Source organism: Trachurus japonicus, chromosome 20 (assembly GCF_045865225.1).
Source record: "Trachurus japonicus isolate A0001 chromosome 20, Traja_1.0".
Lineage (NCBI taxonomy): Eukaryota > Metazoa > Chordata > Actinopteri > Carangiformes > Carangidae > Trachurus > Trachurus japonicus.
This window is the reverse complement of record NC_140926.1, coordinates 23,991,398-24,017,986: the sequence shown is the minus strand read 5'-3', so window position 1 is coordinate 24,017,986 and position 26,589 is coordinate 23,991,398. Positions and strand designations below refer to the sequence as shown.

At 41.9% G+C, this 26,589-nt stretch overlaps 3 protein-coding genes across 3 annotated transcripts in view; all 3 read left to right on the top strand.

Moving 5' to 3' along the window:
- Positions 1-10,512: 10,512 nt before the first annotated feature.
- On the top strand, positions 10,513-14,384 carry LOC146966963 (uncharacterized). The gene is made up of 4 exons (XM_085764020.1): positions 10,513-10,756; positions 12,294-12,467; positions 12,662-12,791; positions 14,346-14,384. Exons 1-4 carry the CDS (start codon positions 10,536-10,538, stop codon positions 14,382-14,384), a joined length of 564 nt encoding a protein of 187 aa, XP_085620146.1. The 5' UTR covers positions 10,513-10,535.
- A 195-nt stretch (positions 14,385-14,579) lies between these two features.
- Positions 14,580-20,116, top strand: LOC146966962 (uncharacterized). The gene is made up of 6 exons (XM_085764019.1): positions 14,580-14,717; positions 15,102-15,275; positions 17,579-17,696; positions 18,241-18,296; positions 18,452-18,628; positions 20,092-20,116. The coding sequence occupies exons 1-6, from the start codon at positions 14,584-14,586 to the stop codon at positions 20,114-20,116; spliced, it is 684 nt and encodes a 227-aa protein (XP_085620145.1). The 5' UTR covers positions 14,580-14,583.
- A 3,268-nt stretch (positions 20,117-23,384) lies between these two features.
- Positions 23,385-26,589, top strand: part of dnah5l (dynein, axonemal, heavy chain 5 like) — an 84,955-nt gene continuing 81,750 nt past the window's right edge. The window contains exons 1-2 of the mRNA XM_085764017.1: positions 23,385-23,622; positions 24,135-24,238. Coding sequence (XP_085620143.1) covers positions 23,385-23,622; positions 24,135-24,238 — 342 coding nt within the window. The remainder of the gene's footprint in view (positions 23,623-24,134; positions 24,239-26,589) is intronic.

The window sequence follows — 26,589 nt, the reverse complement described above, 5'->3', positions numbered from 1 at the left end:
TTCATTGGCTATTCAATGCATCAGTTGCCATCGGGATCGGTCCCTATTGGCTGAAGCCAATCAGCGCTGTCGGAGGGGATGTTCCTCATCAGACACAGCCACTCATTCGCTATTGCAGGCAGCAGCCGGGGACAGGGAGCTTGTGATTGGTCGAGTGAGCTGTCAATCGAAAGCTCAGAGTGCAGCGCCATTTTGTGAAGTGAAATAAACATTGTTTTCATGTAAACGCCGGACTTATGAGGAGAAATAAACGGATTTACTGGATATACAATGCGTAATTTCATAAGATGCAGCAGCGGGATGAGGCTATCTACCGGTACAACCGTGTGTTTTGGACTAAATACTTTACTGGATTGGATTTACTGGACTTTTCTGAATGTAACGACACCAAGTTTGTGGGGAAACCCTGTGATCCTGAGCCTGCCCTGACACAAATCGTGAGTTATATCGGCTTTTTACGAACTTTGTTAGCATGTTTATAGTCTGATTCGAGTGTTGCTGTGATGATTATATTTAGGAATGGTCGGCATATCTTTAATCACAAGAGTTTTAGCTTTCCAACGATATGTGGCATGACTATTTCAAGTGACTGGTGACATCCTCTATGACACCTCCCTGTTTAAAACCCCCCTGGGGGCCCGTGGGCGGGCCCTTGGAATGATAACAGAAATTGGAAAAAATATTTATCTGATATGTTTTTACAGCAGTCAAAGTTAGTGGCTGAAAACAGCCACTAACGCCACCAGAGGGAGTTTTTTTTAAAGGGATAGTTCAACATTTTGGCAAATTGGCCCATTGCCATAATCGCTATAGTCGTAGCAGTAGGTTCGTTACCTTTAAAGGACAATTCCGGGCGAATTCAACTCTGGGGTGTATTTTCATATCATTTTAGGTCTAAAAGAATGAATCTGAAGATTTTCAGTTTAATCGCTCCCGTTTTGCGGTAGTTGCATCTGTCCCCGCGTCCCCACGGCAGCAATGAATGGGAGTGGATGTAAGTTCCGCTGTTTAGGCTGTTTCCAGCCCTCAAAGCCGCAATTTTTTTCCACAGACAGCGTCAGATGGCTACTCAAACATGCACCGAGAAGTTTATTTACTTCAAGCAAGCCGGCATGTTTGTAAAACTAGATCTAATTCAAAGTCTCCCGGAGTCTCGCGCGAGCCCGAAGTTGCAGTGCTGGTGTATTCAGGCGCAGTCGGAGCTACCATTTGTGTCATAAACACAGGAATATGAACTCTTTACTTGCTTGAAGTGTACATTTTTTTCCACAGACAGCGTCAGGTGGCTACTCAAACATGCGCCGAGAAGTTTTTTTTACTTGAAGCAAGTAAAGAGTTGATATTCCTGTGTTTATGACACAAACGGTAGCTTTTCCCACTGCATGTGAACACACCGCGCACGGCAACTGGGTCTCGCGCGAGACTCCGGGAGACTTTGAATTAGATCTAGTTTTACAAACATGTCGGCTTGCTTGAAGTAAATAAACTTCTCGGTGCATGTTTGAGTAGCCATCTGACGCTGTCTGTGGAAAAAAATTGCGGCTTTGAGGGCTGTAAACAGCCTAAACAGCGGAACTTACATCCACTCCCATTCATTGCTGCCGTGGGGACGCGGGGACAGATGCAACTACCGCAAAACAGGAGCGATTAAACTGAAAATCTTCAGATTCATTCATACACCCCAGAGTTGAATTCGCCCGGAATTGTCCTTTAATTGTCGGTGCAAGCTATTTTTAGAACAGAGGAGCGGAGCGGCAGGCTGCTCAGGGTTAAATTCATGCAAAACCGCTGATGCGCGTTGCGTTCAGGGACAGTTTTTCAGCAAGCAGACTCTGTATTTACCCTGTATTTACCTCGAAAACGGCTCCGTTTCGTAACGTTCAATTATTATCTCATAGCGTGGTGATTGTGCAGGTCACAACTTGTCCACGAAAGCGTTTTGGAGTTTTGGGATTTTGTATTTGATGAGTTTGATGAGGGAAACCAAGAAATTCCTTTAGCCACCATAGCGTAGCTCTGAGCAGCCTGACGCTCCGCTCCTCCGTTCTAAAAATAGCTTACACCGACAATTAAAGGTAACGAACCTACTGCTATGACTATAGCGATTATGGCAATGGGCCAGTTTGCCAAAATGTTGAACTATCCCTTTAACGCTGCACAAGGTTATAATAGTTTTGGATTTTTAAAGCAGAAGTAAGTGGTCCGGTCGTTTTGGCTAATGCTGCGTTCCAGGCAGGCTTTTGAAATCGTAAATTACAGCTTCAAGTCACAACTTACGACTTTGTAGCGTTCCAGGCAACCCACTCGTGTTTTTCCGACCTGTTTTACCGGTGAAAGTCACTATAACGGCCACTCGTAACTTCTGACCGGTGAACTCGTACCAGATCGAACTGGTACCACTTCACGGTCGGAAAAATACGAGTTTCCTTGAACGCACCATAACAGTCCTCGTCCCTACGTCGCCACATTCACGGCGTCCCTTGGCTGCACACACAGCCCTGCATGCCGTTCTCTCTCCTCATTGGATAAAAACTGTAGGATACGATAAATGTTTTCTCCTCGGCTCAGAGCAGAGCAGAGGGACTGACAGACCCGTGTTTCAGTCCAAACACTCTATGTAAGTGATTGCTGTCAGAAGATATAACTATTTAAGACTTATATTAACACAAATATATCACTTACTTCTGCTTTAATTATAGTTTAGTTTTATTTAGTTTTGACTTATTTTTTTCTAATTCAGTTAGTTTTAATTCGTTTTTAGAGCGGGTTTGCTAGTTTTATTTTTTTTTAATTTTTTTTCAAAACGCTTAGTTTTAGAATTAGTTTTTATTAGTTTTAGTATTAGTTTTAGTTTTTTCACACTTTGGGTTATTTGTTAGTTGAAGGATTCAAAAAGATCAGAGCAAGTATTGTGTAATAAAATTCAAAAGATACCATTTAACAAATGTGTTCAGTTACTGCAGTTTTTTTTTTACATATCAGTACAGTAAAGTAACAATAGGCTTACAGTAGCCGACCTCGCATGTTGTATTGTATTTAACATAAAGTAGCAAAGTGAACACAGCACCCCTGAACCGGGCTCTACAAACACTGCTGCGCATATCATGCTACGTAGCAATGGGACTCAATAGCCAACTGCACAGCTGATAATATAGCAGCGACCCTGCAGTAATGTTCTTGTTATGATGTTTAAATTGTGTGATTTCTGACTGACTGTCAATGTGTATGGTACGGGCCGGGCAGGTTGGATGAGAAGCTGAGGGGCTGGGGTGAGGAAGACAGCTGTGTGTGTGTGTGTCTGTGTGCGAGTGAGTGAGGAGGAGCAGAGGTAGAAGTGAGAGCTGTCGTGTGTTGTGTTATGATGTTGGAGTTACGTCGGGTCGGACGCTACAATATCAATAACAACGTGTGCTTAACATGGACGTCGGACGTGAAATAGCCGCAGAGCAGAGCCAGTTTCCTTTCGGTGCCGTTAACCGATTGTGCCAGATGCGCCAGAGCGCGGGCCTCTGTGCCAGGCTCGTGTGTTTATTCATGAGCGCGAGAGAGATTAACACACACATTCACACAGGCTACACAAACATATGGGCTACACAGGATACACATACCCACAGACACACAGCTGAGGGGCCGATGCGCGGCATCTGGCTCAACCTGGTCAGTGGATGCACAGGAGCAGCCACGTAATCGGCGCCTATGCCTGAATCAATTTCATATCAATCCGAAATTGACAAAGATGAAAACTAATTTTATCTATAATTTCAGTAGGCTACGAACCAATGGGTGGTCCCGTTAGTTCGAACAGTCATCGCTACTTTGTGACAAGCTCTTCCATTGATAGGAGCATGCATCTCTCTCTCTATACGCACATCACACACATACGCGCGGCCCAGAATATCACCATATTGAGTCAGATCGCACACAACCATCATAAATGCTGATCAAGATGTGTAAACTGATAATCAAAGCCCCCCCTCCCAGAGTACAGAGTAAAAGAAATACACTCCCCCCCCCCCCCCCCCCCCCCCCCTCCGCTCGAGCACGGCTGAACCTGGCCGGCTTGAGCTCACTTCACGGGCACGAGCCTGCTGCAGCCGCCGCTGCTGCTGACAGCAGACTGAGAGAGAGGGGGGAAAAAAAGTAAATTTCGCTTTGGTTAGGTTCAGGCAATGAAGAAAGGAGTTGGTTAAGTTTAGTAAAAACACCAGGTAGAGGCTAGACAGGCTGGAAGCATAAGAAGATAAAGAGAATAGAGAATGAATGAAAGAGACAGAGGGGTAGTAAGAAAGAAGGAAAGAAATTGGGGTGGATAAATGAAAGAGAGAGATATACAGAGAGCGGTAGAAAGAAAGAAAGAAAGAAAGAAAGAAATGGTGTAGAAACAAAGAAAGAGAAAAGGAGTAGAAAGACAGACAGAAAGAAAGAAATAAACAAAGAAGTAAAAAGAAATGGGGTAAAAGAAAGAAAGAAAAAGAGAGAGGGGGATGATAGATCGATGGATGGATAGAGAGGGAAAGATAGAAAGAAGTTATGTAAAATACAAATGAAGGAGTAAAAGAAAGAAAGAAAAAGAGACAAAGGGTTTGAAGATAGATAGATAGATAGATAGATAGATAGATAGATAGATAGATAGATAGATAGGACACATGTTAAAAGCTGCATCCTATGTCCTGGCTCCACCTGTAATTGTACTACTATTAATAGAGTTGGAAAGACTAAACGTCTGAACTTAAATTCATGAGAAAAATATAAATTGTTGGAGATGTTTACATCAAAAGTATAAAATCATTGAGAGGCTGATGAATGTGAGCTGAAAACCTGTGTGTGTGTGTGTGTGTCTGGGTGTGTGTGTGTGTGTCTGGGTGTGTGAGTCTGACGGTCTCTCTGTCTGCATGTACATGTGCAGAAAGTCAAACTGTTAAGCGCCACAGAACTCCTCTCACCCTAATGATCTGATTGATTACACCTGTGTGGCAGCCTGCCCTCAGAAGTTACCATGGTGACTCAACTAACTGCTTACATTTTACTGTGTGGAACAGTGTTGTGTTTGTGTGTTTGTCTGTTTGTGTATGTGTGCATGTGTGACTGTGCGTGAGTGTCTGTCTGTGTGAGTGTGATGCCTGTGTTTGTGCGTGGACATCCTCTGTCAGTCTGGTTTATCATGTGTGTGTGTGGGGCTGTGTTTAAAAACATCTTAACGAGCGGCCAGGCTGCACCTGCACTGTTCTATTTATAGACATGATAACGAGCTGGCCGCTACAGCTGGACCAACTGCACACAGAGCAGAGCAGAGCAGAAAGATTTGAGCTCTGTGCAGCTTCCGAAAACAGCCCATAAAAAGAGAACCGTACCTCTTATCAGAATGTGGCCATGACTACTGGGGCAAGGAGACCTTCCTGAGCACATTGATGTGCATTAAATGTTTGTAGGGCAAAAACTTTTCTCAGGGTCGCAAGGTAGAAAAGGGGGGCATTTCTGTTTTTCTAAAAAAAATCAGCTCCTACTTTTATATTGAAGTCGATGAGCCACTGGAGCGGGTCTAGCTGCACAATTAGGCTCACTGAGACAATTCTGTAAGTCTGTCTGCTGTTTTGAGCACATCAAATGAGACACGACAAGTGTGGCTACAAACAGTGAGGAAATCATGTGTCTAGAGTTTAATTTGTGGCCGTGGTGGCAATTTATCCAGAAAAAATCCTGAATGTTTTTTCAATCCCTCTCACTCTAACGATGATGTCACTCACTCTAAGCCCTGCTCGTTAGACGCAACACACACCCATTATAAAGTTGGATTTTGTCAAAAATTTTAATGATTTTAAAACAGCCAACAATCTAAAACTGTTGAAGATATCAATAAGATGAGTCATACGGGAATAGATTAAAAGTTTGTCTACAATTAAAAAGACAAATGGAGTCTGTGGGAGGAAGTAGGCTGAAGTTTTAGGGGTTCAAAGAAGTAAGAAGATTTTAAAAGTTTGAAGATGTTTTCAATGCATTCCTATGGGGAAAAAAATTGCAGAAAAAGTTAAATATTTAAAAAAGTATAAATAGTATGAAAGAGAAAAGTCATAGCACACCTGTCCCGAAAAGGCTGCACGTTTTGATATTTGAATTGTTGAAATAGCACAAAGTATGAAGGACTAGTTAAATGCCGAAAAAAGGCAGAAAATGGCCGAACAGAATAACAATATATATATATATATATATATATATATGTATATGATATTATATTGTTATTCTGTTCGACCATTTTCTGCCTTTTTTCGGCATTTAACTAGTATATAATAATTAAAGATTTATGATTAAATGTAGGGTAAATGTGTAAATTTCAAATGCCAGAACTTTTACAATTTGTGATGCTAAAACATTAGGCTACATCCAGTGATCTGTCCCAAATCTAATTCTCTTTATTTATCTTCACTTAGCCTACTGATTAACCAACTCTCTAAATCCTGTGTAGGATATCCTGGATCAGAGCTGAAGTGTAGCTGAAGTGTGTGTTTTTTTTTTTTCAAAGCAGCTGTCAAAATGAAGCAAAAACCTTCTTTTATACATGTACAAAATGTAATAATTACTTGACCACGGAAACAAGATATTAGACAAATTAACTAAAAACAAAACATATTAACTAGCATTTATTCATTTCAGTTATTAAAATTGCAAGTTTGATTTATTTAGGGAAGGTTCAGTCTACAGAGGATTAGTCTTATTTTGAAAGGAGAGAACGGAAGTCAGGTGGTTTCCGTTGCCAGGAAGATTGACTGTTGTTGAAGATGGAGCAGCGTCGGTGACGGTGTGTAGTGTGACTGTGGTGTGTGGTTGTTAACTCCCTGTCAGAGAGCCTGCTCCAGCCTCGTGGTTGGTGACTGACCTGAGTCGGTCTGTGAACACGGGACGGAAGGTCGTCGTTGCCGTGTCCCGGTCGGTTGCTAACACAAATGTCGTCATGTCGCTGCCTTCTCTTTACTGAACAATAATTTCATCTAGGGATGCACATGATTAACCGTTTAACCGTTAACCGATAACAAGAACTTTGACCGATTAATACTATCGGTTATTTATTTATTTTATTAGCTCCTTATGTCGTCAACTCATGGGGGCGTGTCGACACGTGCAGAGTTCACGTGCCTTCAGTCATATTTCGCAGCAAAAAGTTACACAGGAGGACTGACAGTATGTGCAGCAGCCCCCATGAAGGAAGATCAGACAATAAATGTAACCTACACGGACATAGATGTGCATCACCTGTAACAACGGCGCTGGAAAAAAAAAAAAAAAAAAAAAAAGAGGACGTCGCTGCTCTCCAGCCTGTTCACCTGCAGCTCTCCTGCAGCTCCACAGAGGAGCTGTCAGAGGAGCTCTGCTGCTCCTTCAGCCTGGTGTTTGGCTGCACTTTGTATAAAAACAGTTCTACATTGGACGATCTAACCTCCAGAGCGCGATCAGCTGAGACAGAGCGCACTGATCAGCTGTCGCGGCGCAGATCAATTTTTTTTTTTTTTTTTTTTTTGGTCGTGCGCCGCAAGATTCTTAATCTTATCGGTTAACGATTAATAATCGGTTAACGAGCGTCGGTTATCGGTCAGAAAAAAAATTCAAAATGTGCATCCCTAATTTCATCCTAATAGCCTATATTTCATGTGTAACGTTAATGTAAATGAATACTAAACACCAAAGCTTGTTTATTTAAGATGGGGTCAGCCTACATAAATTCCTGTTGATTAAAAAAAACAATAGTAAAGTTCTTGGTAGAAATAGGCTACTAATTTACGTTACAACTTGAGTCAAGTCAACTGTCAACAGTTGAATCCTGTCCTCAAACATGACGTTGTAGATAGATAGATAGATAGATAGATACCTTTTTATTCCCGTAGGCCCGAGAAACAGAAGACACAGTCATTTAAAAATAAATTAGTAATAGTAATAAATTGCCAAATCATTGTTAAGTCCGGTCAAAAGTGCCATGTCCACTTTTGAACGGAAGTCAGATTTTTAAAACAGAATCACCCTGGCTTGGTCAAATTTCCAGAAACTGGTGAACTGCTGAGAATATCTGACTTATTCCTACCACAATCCTGTTGTTGTGTTTTCTGTCACCATGGATAGAAAACACTTTCATGCCAAACTATAACAGCTGCAAGGAATTTTCTTAGGTGATTGGTGATATGTAAGGTTTATTTTAGCGAAAGGCAGCAGTAGCCTACTCACAAGAACATAATATACAGCTCTGGAAAGAGACCACCCCAAAATGTTTGGCAGCCATTCATCTTCAGTGGCTATTGAATTCCAACAGAAGCACACCTCATTCTACTTAAAACCCTTTAAAATCGAGCCTATTTTTTAGGCCTTTTCTCGAAAATTGCATATCCATAATAAAATGAGTATACTCTGCAACCACAAGGTCTATTTGAATACTTTTGGTGTCATAGTAAAGGGGAAAAAATGAGGAATTGCTGAGATGTGTAAATTTCAGTATATCTGTTACTGGTGAAGAGTAAATGAAGATGACACACAGAAAAAAATTAATAAAATTAATATTCGCCTAAAAAAAAATCATATTTTTGATGAGTGCCCTTTAGAATAATGCTGATGAAGCTCAAACTCTCTATAAAATCATTGTACAACATGTGAACATTGTCTCTGCAGTGGTTGATTCTGATTAATTGAAGCAGGACAAAATTATTGAGATTTTACTACAAAATATCCAGGCGAACTTTCCAAAATGTCCATTTTTGGCACAGCTTGGAACCACCTGCTACTATAAACTATTGTTTAATCTTTATTTTCACACAATTTGGATAAACTAACTGAAAATAAATCTACTGGAACCGATTGTAAATAACTAACATAGTGGAATCAGTGTCTCTGCGCCCTGCTGCTCAGAGCAGCTTATTTGGGGGGGTTTGGCTTTCAGCCTCTATCTCTGCAGCGGAGTGGTCGATTCGAGTGATCGACGGCTCATTCTAACCAATAGAGAGCAGAGAATGACGCTAGACCCAGGTCGATGTGATTGGCCGCACTGGCAGCCATGTGACAGCCTTGAACCAATCAGATCAGCAGATCCACGTGCAGGCCAACGTGGGCATAGATATATAAACCATAAACGTAGATGCCGCGTTGTTTATATATCTATGAACGTGGGGTTGTGTGCGCTCCGTGCAGGGTCCTAAAGCCGTTGGATTGCGGTCCGGCTGATTCAGATGTAAACACTAGGCAGAGTTCAACTGGAAATATTGTGGATTTACCCATAACACAACCTTTTCACGGCAAAACAGCAAAGGTAAGAGCAAATGTACGACCATGTTTTGGCCACGCAGCGTCTGTTTTTGCTCGACTTTGCTGGTTGTTGTCTTCTCCCTCTGCCGTGCTGCAGCTAGCTGCTGTGTTAGCCGCGGTTGTTGGGGAACGCCCCGATGTTTACGTTCAGATGAGAGGTCGCTGATGTGTTTTGCATAATGTACAGTAGTATACGAGCCAGAAATGTGGCGACTGGGTCCACACAGAGGTGCTTTATGAAGTTTGATGTCTAGTTGTTTGTTTGAGTAGTGTTTGGGCTGTGTTTGGGTCATATAAACATGGTTTTTTACACGTTGTAGCCCAGCTTCTGCTGTTTAATTTGACATATAATATGACCATATCCTTTCATAATCAGTGCACTGGGGGCTCTGTTATTGTTATGCATGTCTTCAAGTCCCCCAAATGGGGGACTCTGGATTTTAACATAATTAGATGATCACCTGAACCAAATCATATATAACGAGGAAGATTATTTAAACCACTGCTGTGGTTAAAAGTTGGGGTGATTTCACCCATGTTGATTTCTGAACTCTTCCTAAGTTTAAAAATGAGTATGAACTTTTTTTTCTTTGCTTTATCCGAGGATGAAAACACTGCCTATTTTTTGTTGTTGTTGTTGTTGTTGTTGTTGTTGTTATTTTGACCTGTTGGCATTTTCTGCAAATAAATGCTCTAACTGAAATGACAGTATTTTTATTTCCAATTTGGGAGAAATGTTGTCATTTTATAGAATAAAACAAAAGTGTTCATTTTACTCACGTACATACTTATAATTAGTAAAACCAGAGGAACTGATCTTTTTGAAGTGGTCCCTTAAATCTTTCCAGAGCTGTATAATATATTAAAATAAGAAAATATAAAATATACAAAAATGTAGTGGTGGCATTATGGACAAATTAGTGTGTGGGGGGGCAGAGTAGGTTGTGGCTCACATTTGCATCTTTTACATTTTCAAAATGACAGAAAAGGAACAGTTAGTTACTATAGTACCTAGTAGCCCCCCTCTGGAAACTACCACAGTGTGTAAATAGTGAACTTGTCTGATACCTTGGTCAAAGAGCTGATGTTCAGCTCCCACTTGAGGCAAGGAAGTGGAACAAGTAAGATGAGGAACAAGAGACGAGTCCACAGAAGCTGATGGAGGCTGACAGGGAGGTTCTTCTCAAGCTGGGGAGGGTAGGGATAAGCTGTCATGATATCTGTCCCGACAGAAACATCAACATCCTCCGCCTTGTGTGATGGAGCTGCACAACCGGAGAGTCTATCGCAAGATCCAGAAGTTCCTGGAGGCGGAGGATAAATCCAAGCTGAAACTCTCCAGGGTCCACTGCTCGGCTCTGGCCCGCGTGATGCTGACGTCGGAGGAGGTTCTGGATGTGTTGAACCCTTGGAAGTACAACACAACAAAGAAGGGACGATGGAGACTGGTTCCAGTTGTGAGGAAGTGCAGGAAGGCTGAGTGAGTCCAGAGTTCTGTCACTTTATCTCACCGGCTCACTTCAAGCTTCGTCCTCTCCCTCTTCAAATAGAACATCACAGTCCACCTGCATATTTGCTTCAGTGTAGATTTAACGCCACTTAGGCCTGTCACAATCAGGAAATTTTAGTTGGCGATTTATTGCCAAACAAATAATTGCAATTAATGATTTAATTGTCTTTCTCTGATCATTTTATGCAACTAATAGTATAAGCCTAAACATAGTTTGATAATACCCATACACCTTATGAAGAAGAAGAGACATTTTTTGGCTTTGCAATTAAACCCATGATGCAATGTCAATAGATTAGATTATGCTCATCTTCATGCAGTTATCGAATATTATATTATTATTAGGGGCGCAACATGATGATGTCATTAAAAGAGGACCAGTCAGACCTTAAACGATGGAAAACGAAGAAGAAACAGTGATGGAAATATGACATATCTGTTAGTTTCATCCAGCTGTTTTTATCCAAATGAATGGAAATTTTTTCAACAATTATACAAAATTATTGTGGTCAAATAATTGGGATGAAGTGAGGCAGCCTCAGCTCAGGGCAGTAAGAGATTGGACCCCATGAGATTTCATGGACGCCATAAAGGCCCCATGGCATGAAAAATGTGATTTTGGTTATTTTTTCGCGCTTGGGGAGGTCTCTCGGCCACGTATACTGCCCCATGCATCAAACTGGTCATAAACGAAGAAACGCACACCGCGCATTTGTAGGAACTGTCTCTTTTAAGAAGAGCATCCTCCTTTGTGTAATGTCACACACAAGGTAACTCCGCCCACCGTGACCAGTTGTTTTTCTTTTCAATTTTTTTGAATGCAGCTTAGGTTTCAGTTACTTGCCTGTGATTGGCCCGACCACACGCCACTCAAAAACAGTCAGCCAATCAGAGGAGATGTTCTCATTCTCTCTTCTGGTCACAGGTACTTAAATAAACCCAGAGAAAAGTGCACAGCATGAGGCCTTTAAATGGATATTTCAACATTTTGGCAACATTTTCAACATTTTCAACATTGTCATAATTCTTTAATTGTCGGTACAAGCTGTTTTTAGATTGGTGGGGCAGAGACGTGAGCTCGGCGCGTGGTAGTTCCGGGCTTTCCCTCATCAAACTCATCAAATACACAATCCAACAACTCCGAAACGCTCTCATGGACAAGTTGTGACGTTTTGGAGTTGTTGGATTGTGTATTTAGTTTGATGAGGGAAACATAGAAATACCATGAGCCTCCACTGCATGAGCTGAGCAGCTCACGTCTCTGCCCCGCCGATCTAAAAACAGCTTGCACCGACAATTAAAGGTAACAAATCTACTGCTGCTGTGATTATAGCAATAGGTGAATTTGCCAAAATGTTGAACTATCCTTTTAGCGTTACCCCATCTCCTGCCATTTATTTGTAGCATTTTCACTGTTTCCTGTCAAACACAAATTAATTGTTTCTTTACCATATGAATTAAGTGTACTTTTGCCACGGTAACACATTTTATATTTCTCTAACCACAGATTTAACGAATGTGAACTCTTAGACTCTCACTTGAAAGTCGTGGCCTCAGCCCTAAAATCCAGCCCCTCCCATCTGAGAGAACTGGACCTGCGGGGAAACCCGCTGCCTGATTCACAGATGAAGATTCTGTGTGACGGGCTGGAGAGCCCAAACTGTCAACTGGAGTCTCTGAGGTCAGTTCACTGACTGGTACTGATTTCAGCACTGCATCCACAATACAAGGTGCCAACATGAAAAAGGCTGACAGTATGGTGGTTATCCACAACAACAGAGGGCCAAAGCCATTTTAAACATTTTAGATTCGATTTTTAGATTAGACATGTTTGATTATCAGTGAGTTTACCGACATGTTTCGTTCTTTGTCCAGGTTGGGCTGCAACGAGTTGTCAGAGATCACCATTTCTTCTTTAGTCTCAGCTCTGAAGGCCAACCCCTCCCATCTCAGAGACACCTGGGGTCTCACTTATAAAACTGTGCGTGGGATCGTTACTAAAAGTGTACGTACGCCCAAAAGCCAAGTTTTGCGTGCGCCAGTAAATATTCAGACTTATAAAACCCTGCGTACGCACACTTGCAAGCAAACTTCCCTTTATAAATCAGAGAGTTCCTACAAGTGTGTGCAGCTGAATCCGCTTCACGTTCCGCCCTGTACACGCCCTGTTTTAACCGTAGATGGTCAATGCAAACCACCACATGAATGCGGTCTGCATGTCAATGAGCCTGATGTGCTCTTGTTCTGTCGGTGTTGTGAATTAGCTGCAGGTGTGAAAGTGGCGACGTGACGTGTTGCTGCAGCTGTTAACGGCGTCAGCGGCTCAGAGCACACGCGGTGTAGTTTTGTTGCGCTGCCCTCTCAAATGCTGGACCTGGTTCGGCACATAGTTACAACAATGACAACAGTTTTAATCTGAAACCAGTTATTAACCTTCATCATGGTCTCCCTCTCCCTCCTTTCTCCTCCAGCGGTGCCGTGGTGCAGAATTACGCACGGGGCTCACCACTGTATTATTTACAGTAATTAGACTGATCGATAAAACTTTGACTCATTAGCAGAATCTGTTACATTCTGAGGGATGATCAAACATGACACTTCTCTTGATAACAAGAAAACAGAATGTAACAATTGTGCGAACGATTACTGGATTTTTTTCCCCAGGGTTTGAGATTTAATTGACTCTCGATCATATGTTCACAGTATCATAGGAACATATAGTTATTAGTTATTAGTTACAATATGACGGAGAGACGGTGGTGATTAAATATAGAGAAGGAATTTTGATTTGGAATTTTAAGTTAGATTCTAAGAAGATGTTTCTGAAACACCAGTCCGATGCAAAATAAGGGCGCTGTTGAATTAAATCACCGTGGCAACATGGATCTAACGCATATGGGTTGAAATTAAATGTGTGACGGCCGATAATAAAAACATAATCGTTCTTCTCAATCATCATTTCCTGAGTCTGACTTCAGTTCACCACCACACCGTCTGTGTCGCCAATTCCCCTTTTCCTCCAAACCATGCGTACGCATGGCTCAGAGTTTGCTTAGGGCTGCGCACATTCTCCTGTCAAGTTTGTTTTTTATAGATCACAATCTTGGCGTGAAAAGTCACGTACGCCACTTTCAGGCCCGTTTTGTGCGTACGCAACGGTTATAAATGAGACCCCTGGACCTGAGCAACAACGACCTTTACGATTCAGGAATGATGGATCTGAGTGTTTTACTGCACAGTCCAGACTGCAGACTGGAGACTCTGAGGTCTGCTACTGTTGGACTGAATCTCACTTATCTTCATTCATAACTTGAGTGCATTCATGAATTGTGGTTCTTCCATATTTTCATTTTTTTCTTCAATTACTTTTCAGTTGTCAAACTCGGTTTAGACTGTTGCTTTGACATATCACACTCCATTAACTTCAAATCTTGTGTTAGAGTGAAATGTTTTAAAGTCTAATCATAGTAATGCTGTTGTTCAAAATGTGCTGATTATCTCATTAATATTAACAGTACATGTCTATTCCATCCTGTAACCACTGTCACTGCTGTGTCAGACCCTGTTTGTCAGGAACCTCATCCGAAAATCTCCGTGACAGCACTTACATTCCAGCAATAATGTTACATTTTATACTCAGTGTTTATGATTTTATAGTACACCCCATATAGAGCAAGCCATGCTGGATTAAGTGTATTCAGTATATTTGCCACAGCTCACCTTCTGTCTCACCAGTGGAGAACTTTGTCTCCTAAAGTCACTTGTTTTTTTCTTTTCTTTATTTTTTCTGTATCTCTATGGCCTCAGCTCTGACATCCAACCCCTCCCATATGAAGGAACTGCAAATGTGTTCCAATGACCTGCATGATGCAGGAGTGAAGATACTGTGTGGTTTTCTCAAGAGTTCAGACTGTCGACTGGAGCTCCTGAGGTCAGACACCATGTTTTAGTTCTGTGCTGAAAGTAATGTGATGTGAAAGTGGTGTTGATAATAACCTGCAGATATGGGGTTGACATTATATTGATCCACACAGAGGATCTCCATGGTAAAGTATGTTTTCCTCTTGGTTTTGGACCACTGAGTAATAGAGAAAAAACACCATCAGAGCATAATTAATTTTTGATTTTATAACCCTCCAAATTTAAGTAAGCCAACCTGAAGAAGATTAAAACATAAGACTGTTGTGATCAGTGACAGCATGCTCACAGACCACTGCAGTAGTCACTACCACATCTGACATTCTGTCTCATTATCAATAGCGAAACAAAAACCCTTCTGAACAGATGATGAACACATGTTTTATTATTTCTTTAGACTGGAAAGCTGCAATTTGTCAGAAGTCAGCTGTGGATCTCTGGCCTGGGCTCTGAAGTGCAACCCCTCCCATCTGAGAGAACTGTACCTGGCTAACAACGACCTGCGGGACTTAGGAGTGAAGCTGCTCAGTGGTGTTATGAAGAATCCCGACTGTAAACTAAAAGTTCTGTGGTCAGTTATTCTCTGTTCTTATTGTAAGTCATACACCTTTAATCCATAACTGAACCTAATTTATCTTTGCATATATAATTTGAATCCATTCACTTTTAATTGATTAATGGCAGTTTCTGTTGTTGGTCTTAAAGAGGAACTAAGCAAGATTTCTCCTGTGGCTATGCTACAATTTTACCTTAATTAAAAAGCTTTGGAGTAATTGTGATAGACTTGTGAGTGAGAATGGAGGCTCTCTGCCTTCCACATGGCGCTTCATGGCTGAAAACCAACCTTGCAACATCAGTGTAGTACTTCGCCGCTGCCCCGGTGTCCCAGCTCTCATCTCTGCACAACTCGACACAACCTGATGCTCCGTAACCCCCAATCTTTTGCTTAGACAGTTAAGACCGCACAGATATACACCTAGTAGCATCGTATGTTGTATAACGTTATCCACCGCTCTATGTATTGATTTTTCGACGGCTTTGTTGTAAACAAATGCACATGGCCAGGTGGAGGGTTAGCAACACAGAGGAAAGGTAAGGTAAGGTAAAGGTACTTTATTTGTCACATATACAGCTAGTACAGTGAAATTCTTTCTCTGCATTTAACCCATCCCTGAGGAGCAGTGGGCAGCCAACTCCAGATTATGAGCCAGTGCCTTTGGTCACTGACTGGAGGATTAACCTAGCCGACATGTTTTTAGTGGTGGGGGAAACCGGAGCACCCGGAGGAAACCCACGCAGACACGGGAAGAACATGCAAACTCCACACAGAAAGGACCTGGGCGGCCGGGGAATCGAACCCAGGACCTTCTTGCTGTGAGGCAACAGTGCTAACCACTGTGCCACCGTGCCGCAACCAGACTTGCATAGTTCGACTCCGGGCCTGACCAAGAGGTCTTCTGATACAGACAAGTACAGTAGGACCAGAACAGATGCGGCTGGATCAGGTGGATGCTGCAGATGTAAAAACTTGAGTCAGGGCCGAGGTTAGATAGGCAACAGACTGGTGCTTTCTGTTGCCGTTGTGTCTGACTCTGGGATGAGATTTGGGGGGCTTTGATGTAGGAGTTTTAGTTGGCATTGAGCAAGTTCTGGCAAACCACCAGAGGGTCAGGAAGGGGAAGGAGGTCCTGACCCAAACTGGGCGCTCAAACAGTAGAGTTTGGCAACCAGAGTGGGTGTTCTCGTAGCCAAAAAGTGGTGCCAGATGGTGTCCCCCAGTCATTTAGTCATCATGGTGCTCATCTTATCGTGGAACACATATGCCAGGGTGCTGGAAAGGAGGTTCTAACTAACTGTTGAACTTCAAGCAATAGGGATTTCGAATGGGCATGGATTCATGGATCCATGGATCCATGGATCCATGGACCAACTCATAACCCTTCCAGGTAGAGGTCTTCAAGGATGCAATTTGATGGACCCGAACCCAAATGGACCCGTGAAAATTGTTTCCGAGTTATTATTATAAATCTGAGTTCTGACCCCAAGCAGCCCCGAGACATGTCGGAACCGGCTCCGAGTAGGACCAGCCCCGTACCCTAAAACACCTGTGGCCCCGAAACACCTGAGTTGCTTTATGAGTTAATACAAGTTGTCTAGCGTTAAATAAGACTTGTTTTTATTACTTTCTGTTTCTGACCTAAACACAGTCGTCTTCTACCTGGTTCCTGCTGCGGACGCTGCCAGCCCCCCCCCGGCCATAACGTGATAACGAATAACGTCGTCATTTTCTTGTTTAGATGGTCATGTACTGTAATCCTTCTTCTTAGCCATTGCTAACACTAATGCATTGGTCAGTAGAACATATTTTTTCTTGTTTAATTAAAGGGACAATGAGGAGTTTGTATTTGGTTATGAAAAAGTGTCACCTTAATGTGGATGAATCTACGTTACCTACACTTGTTAATGGCTCCATTTTCGATAAATACGTATATTGTTTTGTCTCTATCGTTATTTTGTTATTATTAATAGTGGTGGAAACGCTGGGCGAGCCGACGCTGCCCGGCGGGTCATGGGAATGATGCCGCCGAATCACTGTTTATGGTCGGAACGACAACGGTATCTGATCGTCTTCAAACCTCTGACTTTCATTCTTGATGAATGAAAACATTCTTGGCAAGATGTCCATCTTGCGCCAGTCCAAGAATTTCACCATGTGCGCGGAGGCTCATGGTAAATGTAGTGTGAAAACACTTCACTTTCCAAAACTCTTCGTTGTCCCTTTAATGTGAGCTATAATTTTGGAGTTTCTCATGTAGCCTGGGAAAGCCTCCCCAAAACCTGCATATTTTATTCTTTTTTATATTCTCCTTTCAGTTTGAATTTCTGCAAGTTGACAGAGGTCAGCTGCTCTTCTCTGGCCTCAGTTCTAAAAGTCAACCCCTCCCATCTGAGAGAACTGGACCTGAGTACCAACAAGCTGAAGGATTCAGGGTAGGGGTGGGCGATATGGCAATATTAGATCGTGAAGGATTAGAGCGTGTAAACGATCTGCCAAAGTGCAGAGATTGTATCGTCTGGGGCACATTCTATAAATTGCAGTTCTATGCTGCAAAGCACAAACAAAGGACATTTGCAAAGTTTGCTAAAAGAGATAACAACAGTTACCCTTTTCAATCAGCTATTTAGTGTTTTGATATACTTAAAATCCTGTTAAAATGACTGTGTTGAATAAAACAAACAGTAATGTCTTCATTGATATTTTACTTTCATGTTTATTGAAAGCTACCTTGTATGTTCAAGAGTGCACTTTATCAGAGTGTTTGTTGTTGTTTACCTTTTACTATGTTTACGTTGTTTGCACATGTTGGCAAAACTGCAACTATTTAGAGTAAAATCTGTTCAGAAAGGTTCTTTGGCCTAAATTGTCTATTTTTCCTTTTTTCGATTTAAGATCGTGATGAAATCGAAATCGTGACTTCATTTTAAAAAAACCGTGATATGATATTTTTGCCATATCGCCCACCCCTAATTCAGGGGTGGAGCTGCTGGTAGATTTTCTAAAGAATCCACAATGTGCACTGGAGCATCTGAGGTCAGTTACTGTTGCAGATCTTGTATCTTTAATCCACATAAAAGAATTTTAAAGAAATATTGTAGTTCTTGTTTTCTCATTTAGAGAGAAGCCCATTGGCAGGGATATATTTAACTGATTATTAATTATTTAATCTTCATTTTGAATTTTTTCAGATTGCATGGCTGCAGACTGACAGAGATCAGCTGCTCTGCTGTGATCTCAGCTCTAAAGTCCAACCCCTCCCATCTGACAGAACTGAACCTGGGTGAAAACCATGACTTTCTGGATCAATTAGCTGAGCTGGTGTGTGGTTTTCTGAGAAGTCCGGAGTGTCGACTAGAGATTCTGAGGTCAGACACCATGTTTTAGTCCTGTGTTGGGATGAATATGATGTGGAAATTGTGATGACACTAAGCTTTTACAATGGATGGCTCCAACAAGGGCTACTGTGGCAGCTAACCATGGTGTCAGACTCTGATTACCTAACTTACCCACTCTCCCACTGTTCATCATCATAAACCATACATTCTCAAATGAAAGCAGAGTCTCAAACAGTCTGACAACAGGTTTGAGCTAATAAAAGCCGGACTCGCTGGGTCTGTTTCTATTTTCTGCAAGTTCTTGTGAATGTACAAAACCTCTCAAAGCCCACGATCGCCCGTTTGAGCAGTTTCTAAGCTGCTTAATTCATGCTAGAGTTCTTGATGGGCCTGAAAATGAATAAGTTTAATCACTGCCATGAATCACTGAATCACTGCCATGAAATGAATGTGTGCTCCAGATCTGGCTCTTTCCTTCTATTCGTACTCTTTTAAACAGTAGAATGATTTGTGAGTATTTTCCATTGTTGCTGAGCATAAGATTTGTTCAAAGTTAAATAAAAGCATATAAAAGCCAGGTCAGTTCGACAGTTAAAGCAAATAAAAGCTCTGGCTTCTATTGGAGAATTTACTGTATATGAACAAAGTGTCCACTGTGCAGCAGCACAATCTCATCATGTGACAAGAGGATAGTTTATGGGCAGAAATATGTGCCACCAGAAACTGAATTTGAATCATATTTGAATTTGAATTGCTGAACTTGAATAATCGAATTGAAAATTTGAATTTGAATCACATAATTTGAAATTGTATTGTTTAATTTGAATCATTGCATTGAAAAACTGTATCTTAATAGTATAATTTGAAATTGAAAGCCAATGAAATTTGATCCTCACTGAAAATACAACTCTCTCACAATTCAAATTCAGTTTTCAAAATTCAGATTCAAAAAGGAGCAGGATGAAGAAAGAAAACTTATAGTACCTGCCCCTCTCTATTGTTACAATTTCATTGGCTTACTTCCACACCAATATTATTCTCTGTTTCAAAATATTAAGAATGATGAAACATAGTAATGACAAGAAAACAAACAAAATAACGGTAGACACCACTCGTCTATCTTTTCTTTTTTCCCTTCTTTTTCTCTTTCTCCTTCTTCTTTTTTGTAGATGCTTATCTTTTCTTTTTTAAACATTTTCTTGAACTGAGACATAGGCTACTTGTACAACTTTTCAATTCCTTGCTTTGTGAATGCCATACTTTTACACCTGCAACAGAAATACACATTTGTTTTAAGCTCAACCTTGCAAATGTATGTTTAAAGTCAAGCTTCAGTCCGTTGTCCCCTTCCTCCAATTTAAACAAGCTTTGTAAATGTTCTGGTAATGATCTGTTCTTTGCTTTAAACTTATTTCGGTTATTATATCGGCCATTTTCAACAAACATTTTAGCTCTTTAAATCACTTGTGTTGTCTCTTCTCCTCTCTCCACAGATGGCAGCCATGGCATTACTGGTAGAGTAATGATGAGAGTGAAGAGGATGGCGTGCGCGTGTGTGTGTGTTGAGAATGGATGAGCTGTGATAGGAGTTGCAGCTGCGTATGTGTGGAGACGCTTTGAGGCGGAGTGGAGAGGACTCCTTCATCCAGCAGTGACCGACGGAGGAATCAGATCAAAGCGGAGACGACTCCTTCGTCTGAGGTCAGTTCAAAGAGACCAGTCCACCATCGTCCCTGGGACTCCTCCGTCCACCTTCTGCCTGCACCAGAATCTCTCAGTCTCATGAGATTCTCATTCTTGTCCTTATTCAGGTTTTGCTTCTTCTTCTGGGTCACCTCAGACAATCTTCAACACTTGTTGTATTAAAGCTTGAATGATTTGATGTGTGTTGTACCCAGTGTGCGAAATACCCATCAATATTCGGGGGGGTCCCTAACTCGCGATTGTTGCGCAATACCGTTATTTTTTTTATTTTTATAAAGTAGGACTATAACATTACAATAAGCCAAGAAAATTAGCCTATAGCCTAAAAAGGAGAGGCAAAGTTGTGCATTACAATGCAGAAAGTAATTGACGATAAATAGACGATAATTCAAATAAATAAAAGACAATAATTGGCACCACACTGGCGCACTTGAACAATGAATAAATGCCAGGTATAGGAGACTGGCGCGATCAGGGCAATGCAGAAACGAATAGACAATAAATAAAATACAACAATTAAAATGAATGAAAGACACCAAACTCGTGCACTCGAATAACAACCAACTGTATAAATTTGGAGATCGGAGACTGACGTGCAATTATGTGCATATGACCGATCATGTAGCCTTATCTAACCATCCATCTGGCAAATACGTTTAAACACAGCATTGAACACATCCACAAATCACATTCGTATAACGGGCCATCATAAAAATTGAAAAAGCACAGACAAATAGCTCACAACAGGCGCCTGGCCAAACAACACCACTGGGGGTTTCAGGCCATAGTATGCTGAAGCAGGCTAGCCTCTTACCTTAAGTTATTTTCCTGCCTTAATGTCAAGCCAAGGGTTGCGGTATTTCCATTACCCCACCTGCTTAGGTGTAAAAAAAAAAAAAAGGGAAAAAAAAGAAAAAGAAAAGCGGCCAATCACCAGTGCTAGCAGCAGGGGCTGCGGCTACGTCTTCAGAGCACTCGGCCTCAACTTCACTTTCTTCGGCAGAGGGTGGGAGAGGAACGGGATCCTCTGTTCTGATAGCGAGTGGGCTCGACTCCTGCGCTGGGCTGGCGCACATGGCTAATTTGCATAATGCGCAGGTGACACGGTTCAGCTTAATGTTAAACGAATAAATGTTTTGAATTATGAATACTGGACATGGTGATCTTAAACACATTTAATTGACCACAATAAAATTATTGTATTATGTTATATTATTTATTTTTTTGACAAGATTGAGACCCCCCTCAGATTTTGCTTTTGAGTCTTTCAGGGGGTCTCAAGGGGTTAATCGGGGGGGTCCGACCCCCCCAACCCCCCCCCGTATTTCGCACTATGGTTGTACCTCCATCTTGTGGATGAAGGGGGTTTTGCAGCTTTCTTCAACATTTCTATCTGATTGGACAAACTAAGAGTTGAAAAATTGTTATTGTAAGTGTGAATGTTTTTACACTTGTATTTGGTTTACATAAAGCTAGTGTACAGATGACAGATTGTTATCATAAACCCTTTATTAACAGCCCGTCTAATTCCAATGTAACAAGTCACCACAAGTTTCTTGTTTTAAGTAAAAAAAAAAATTTAATTGATTCACCACAATTCTGTCTCTACCAATTTGAATTTTAAGTCAGTTAAACCCTCTGACCCCCCCCCCACCCCCACCCCCACCTTCACCTACAGTGTTGTGTTTTGTAAAACAAAAAAACAAACTGAAGAACTGGTTGCACTAGTGTCTCTCTTCTCTCCTTGTGGTGGGAGGCAGCTTTGTTGTGTGTTTAGTTGCCGGCCAGGGGTTACCGTGGCAACAGTGAAACTTCTCCTCTGTAGAGGCAATTTTGATTTACTTCCTCGTCCGTCTCCCTCCTGGTCATCGTCTCGGAGCCTCTCTCTCCCCCGTGACTCTGATCCTGTTCGTTTCTGTATCCGTGGAGTTTGTCCCGAGCAGCAGGGACTCGTCCTCAGGCAGGACAGACGACACACAGGTCAGTCACCGCTGCTCTCCTCTCTTGCAGCCTTTAAGCCTCACTCTGCAGCAGCTCTCTGTGTGGCTCAGAGGCACTCGGGCAGCTCAGCTGTTCTACGGGAGGATTTTTGGTCAGGAGTTGTTTGAATCTGTCATAATGTCTAATGTCTAAGCATGAATTTGGAAAGATGGTGAGTCAACACAGAGGTGATGACTTCTGAGTATAGCTACAGTATGTTGCAAAAGTATTCATACCCCTTGAACCTTTCCACATTTTGTCACGTTACAACCACACACTTAAATGTATTTTATTGGGATTTAATGTGATAGATCAACATAAAGTAGAGCATATAATAATTGTGAAGTGGAAGGAAAATGATACATGGTGTTGAAGATTTGTTACATAAAAATCTGAGAAGTGTGGTGTGCATGTATTCAGCCCTTTCGCTGCAGTTATAGCTGCAGGTCTTTTGGTGTGTGACTCAAATGGAGCTATTCTTTGCAGAATAGCTCCATTTGAGTCAGATTGGATGGAGAGCATCTGTGAACAGCAGTTTTCTAGTCTTGCCACAGATTCTCAGTAGGATTCAGGTCTGGACTTTGACTGGGCCGTTCTAACACATGGATCTGCTTTGATGTAAACCAGTCCATTGTAGCTCAGGCTGTGTGTTTAGGGTGGTGGTCCTGCTGGAAGGTGAACCTCCGTCCCAGTCTCAAGTCTTTTGCTGCCTCCAACAGGTTTTCCACCAGGATTGTCCTGTATTAAACTACTGTACTAGAGACATACCCCAAAAGACTTGCAGCTGTACCTGCAGCTAAAGGTGGTTCCACAAAGTATTGACTTGGGGAGCTGAATACATGCATGCACTTTTCAGATTTTTATTTGTAAAAAATCCTCAACACCATGTATCATTTGCCTTCCACTTCACAACTATGCTCTACTTCGTGTTGGTCTATCACATTAAATCCCAATGAAATTCATCTAAGTTTGTGGTTTGTGAGAAAATATGGAAAAGTTCAAGGGGTATTTTGCAAGGCACTGTATATATGCATACATATACATTTTCATCATTAAATCAAATGAATTATAACATTGAAGCTCAGTATGTCTTGACTTTCAGATGGCAGATCCGGCCGAGGTCTCTCAGATGGAGCAGGCGTCTGCTGTTCCCCCAGCTGACAGCTCCGACCCTGGGCTGAACGTTTCCACTCCGTCCCCAGGCACTGAGCTCCATCCTGCCCCAGAACAGAGTCTCAATCCTGGGATGGAGAACCTGAATGGCCCTGATGGAGGAAAAGAGGAGGAGGAAGGTGGAGGAAGTAGCAAAGTCAAACCTCCTGAGCTCCACCTGCGCAGAGGTACAGACACCTCACTGATGGATGGATGGATGGATGGATGGATGGATAACTTTATTAATCCCTGAGGGGAAATGTAAAATGTCATAGCAGCTGAATGAAATGGCATACCAAAAAAAACATAAATCAAAAAGACATTAAAAATTGTCATTGTCATTAAAAAATGTGAAATAGGTCAAAAGTGCATGTACAGGGCACAGAGCGCATGAATTTAGTCTGTTGCTGAATGAGCTGCTACTAACGCTTTTACTGACACTGGCCCTCAGGCTAGCCTAACACTAACACATATAGGATCCATAATGCTACTAATTCAAATGATATTACTTTAATACATTTTAAACTCTCACATTTGTCTCTGGAAACTGTCACACAAGTTAGAAACCTGGGAATCATGACCTCACCTTCCAGAGCCACTAAGCAGCAGAGTTTTGCTTTGCTTACTTATACTGCGACCAATTAGTGCTGACTGGTGTAAGACTAGTAATAATTCTGCTGTTTATTCTTCTGACTCCCAGATGCCGTTGGCAGAGGACACCGGCGAATAGGAGGTGAGAACCCGAGAGCCATCAATCATGTGACGTCTCCAGCAGCTGCTCGGTCCCCGACCGCAGGCACCTCAGTGAGTAAACAGTAACAGCAGCCTGCCACAGAGGGCGCTACACTACACACATTCTGACCTCACAGTAATTAAAGGACAATTCCGGGCAAATTCAACTCAGGGCTGTATTTTCCTAACATTTTAGGTCTAAAAGAAGGAATCTGAAGATTTTCAGTTGAATTGCTCCTGTTTTGCGGTAGTTGTGTCTGTCCCCGCATCGCCACGGCAGCAATGAATGGGAGTGGATGTAAGTTCTGCTGCTTAGGCTGTTTACATCCCTCAAAGCCGCATTTTTTTTCCACAGACAGCGTCAGATGGTGACTCAAACATGCACCGAGAAGTTTATTTACTTCAAGCAAGCCGACATGTTTGTAAAACTCCTAGATCTCCCGGAGTCTCGCGTGAGACCCAGTTGCCGTGCTCGGTGTGTTCAGGTGCAGTGGGAAAGCTACCGTTTGTGTCATAAACACAGGAATATCAACTCTTGACTTGCTTGCCATCTGACGCTGTCTGTGGAAAAAAAATGCGGCTTTGAGGAGCCTAAGCAGCTCTCATTCATCGCTGCCGTGGCGATGCGGGGACAGACACAACTACTGCAAAACAGGAGCAATTAAACTGAAAATCTTCAGATTTCTTCTTTTAGACCTAAAATGTTAGGAAAATACAGCCCCTAGTTGAATTCGCCCAGAATTGTCCTTTCAAGACGAAATCAAAACTATCCGTAGAAGGAAGGGTAACACACCAGTAGAAACTGTCACGTCTAACAGCCAGACAGACCAACTGTGTTCAGATGCACTAATATACGCTCACTGGAAATGACGACAGGAACAGACAGCTGCTTTTCTCATTTATGCATCATGGAAATTAAGATGCCAAGACTACTGCTCCTCTTTCCCTTTATAATACACTTTACAATAAGTACACCCTATTAAGCATTAGTTAAAGCAGAAGTAAGTGATATGTTTGTGTTAATATAAGTCTTAAATAGTTATATCTTCCGACAGCAATCACTTACATAGAGTGTTTGGTCTGAAACACGGGTCTGTCAGTCACTCTGCTCTGCTCTGAGCCGAAGAGAAAACATTTATCGTATCCTACAGTTTTTATCCAATGAGGAGAGAGAACGGCATGCAGGGCTGTGTGTGCAGCCAAGGGACGGCGTGAATGTGGTGACGTAGGGACGAGAACTGTTATGGTGCGTTCAAGGAAACTCGTAACTCGTGTTTTTCCGACCTGTGAAGTTGTACCAGTTCGATCTGGTACGAGTTCACGGGTCAGAAGTTACGAGTGGCCGTTATAGTGACTTTCACAGGTAAAACAGGTCGGAAAAACACGAGTGGGTTGCCTGGAACGCTACAAAGTCGTAAGTTGTGACTTGAAGCTGTAATTTACGGTTTCAAAAGCCTGCCTGGAACGTAGCATTAGCCAAAACGACCGGATCGCTTACTTCTGCTTTAAGCATTAATAAATACTGAATTCTTAATTTATAACACATGAATACTCATATAAATAGTTAGTGCTTAATTATCAATGATGAGTAAAACATTATTGACTGTGTTTATAAACTACATACTACATATGTTATGAGGATTTCAGTATTTAATGCTTAACTAATGCTTAATAGTGTGTACTTATTATAAAGTGTTACCGCTTTTTCTTTTTTGATAATGGTAAGATGTGTCACAACATTGTGATGCACTGTTGGCATCTTAAGCGTTGATTAGTTGGCCGCACACCCTGGCCAACTAATCATTATCTGAAGATGTAAAGAGACGTGTTAGTTTGGTACAAGAACACACTTGTGCAGTCAAAATAGCAAGCATGAGAATGAAAGTACTGTATGTTAATAAAAAGTGATTCATGCCAGATAACACTTGGACCGTTGCACTGTTTGGGTGCGTTTTAGTACATTCAAGACAAAGCAGGTTTACAAACATTAGCATCATGTGGTTGTCGGTTCAGTTCTAAAGAGCCAGACTTTCCCCCCAGGAGCTGGTGGAGACCAAACACGGAGCTAAACGAAATGAAACACTCACCTCGTTTACACCTGGCATTAAAGGGATAGTTCACCCAAAATTAAAATTTCACTCATTATCTACTCACCCTCATGTCGACTAAGAGCTGTGAGAAGTTTCAGAGTCCTCCGTCCCTTCTCTGAGTTACGGGGGGGGTCTGTGCAGCAGTATTTGTCCATATAATGGTTGTCAATGGATACCAACTTTCTTTGTCCAAATAGATACACCAAAAAACATCCAAATACCTCCATACTGCTCGTCTGTAATGTCCCTCTTGTATTGAAGCCCTGACATGAGAAATTGTTCCGCCGGTCAGTGCAAATCTCGCGTGATTTGCACTGACCGGCAGACACTGGG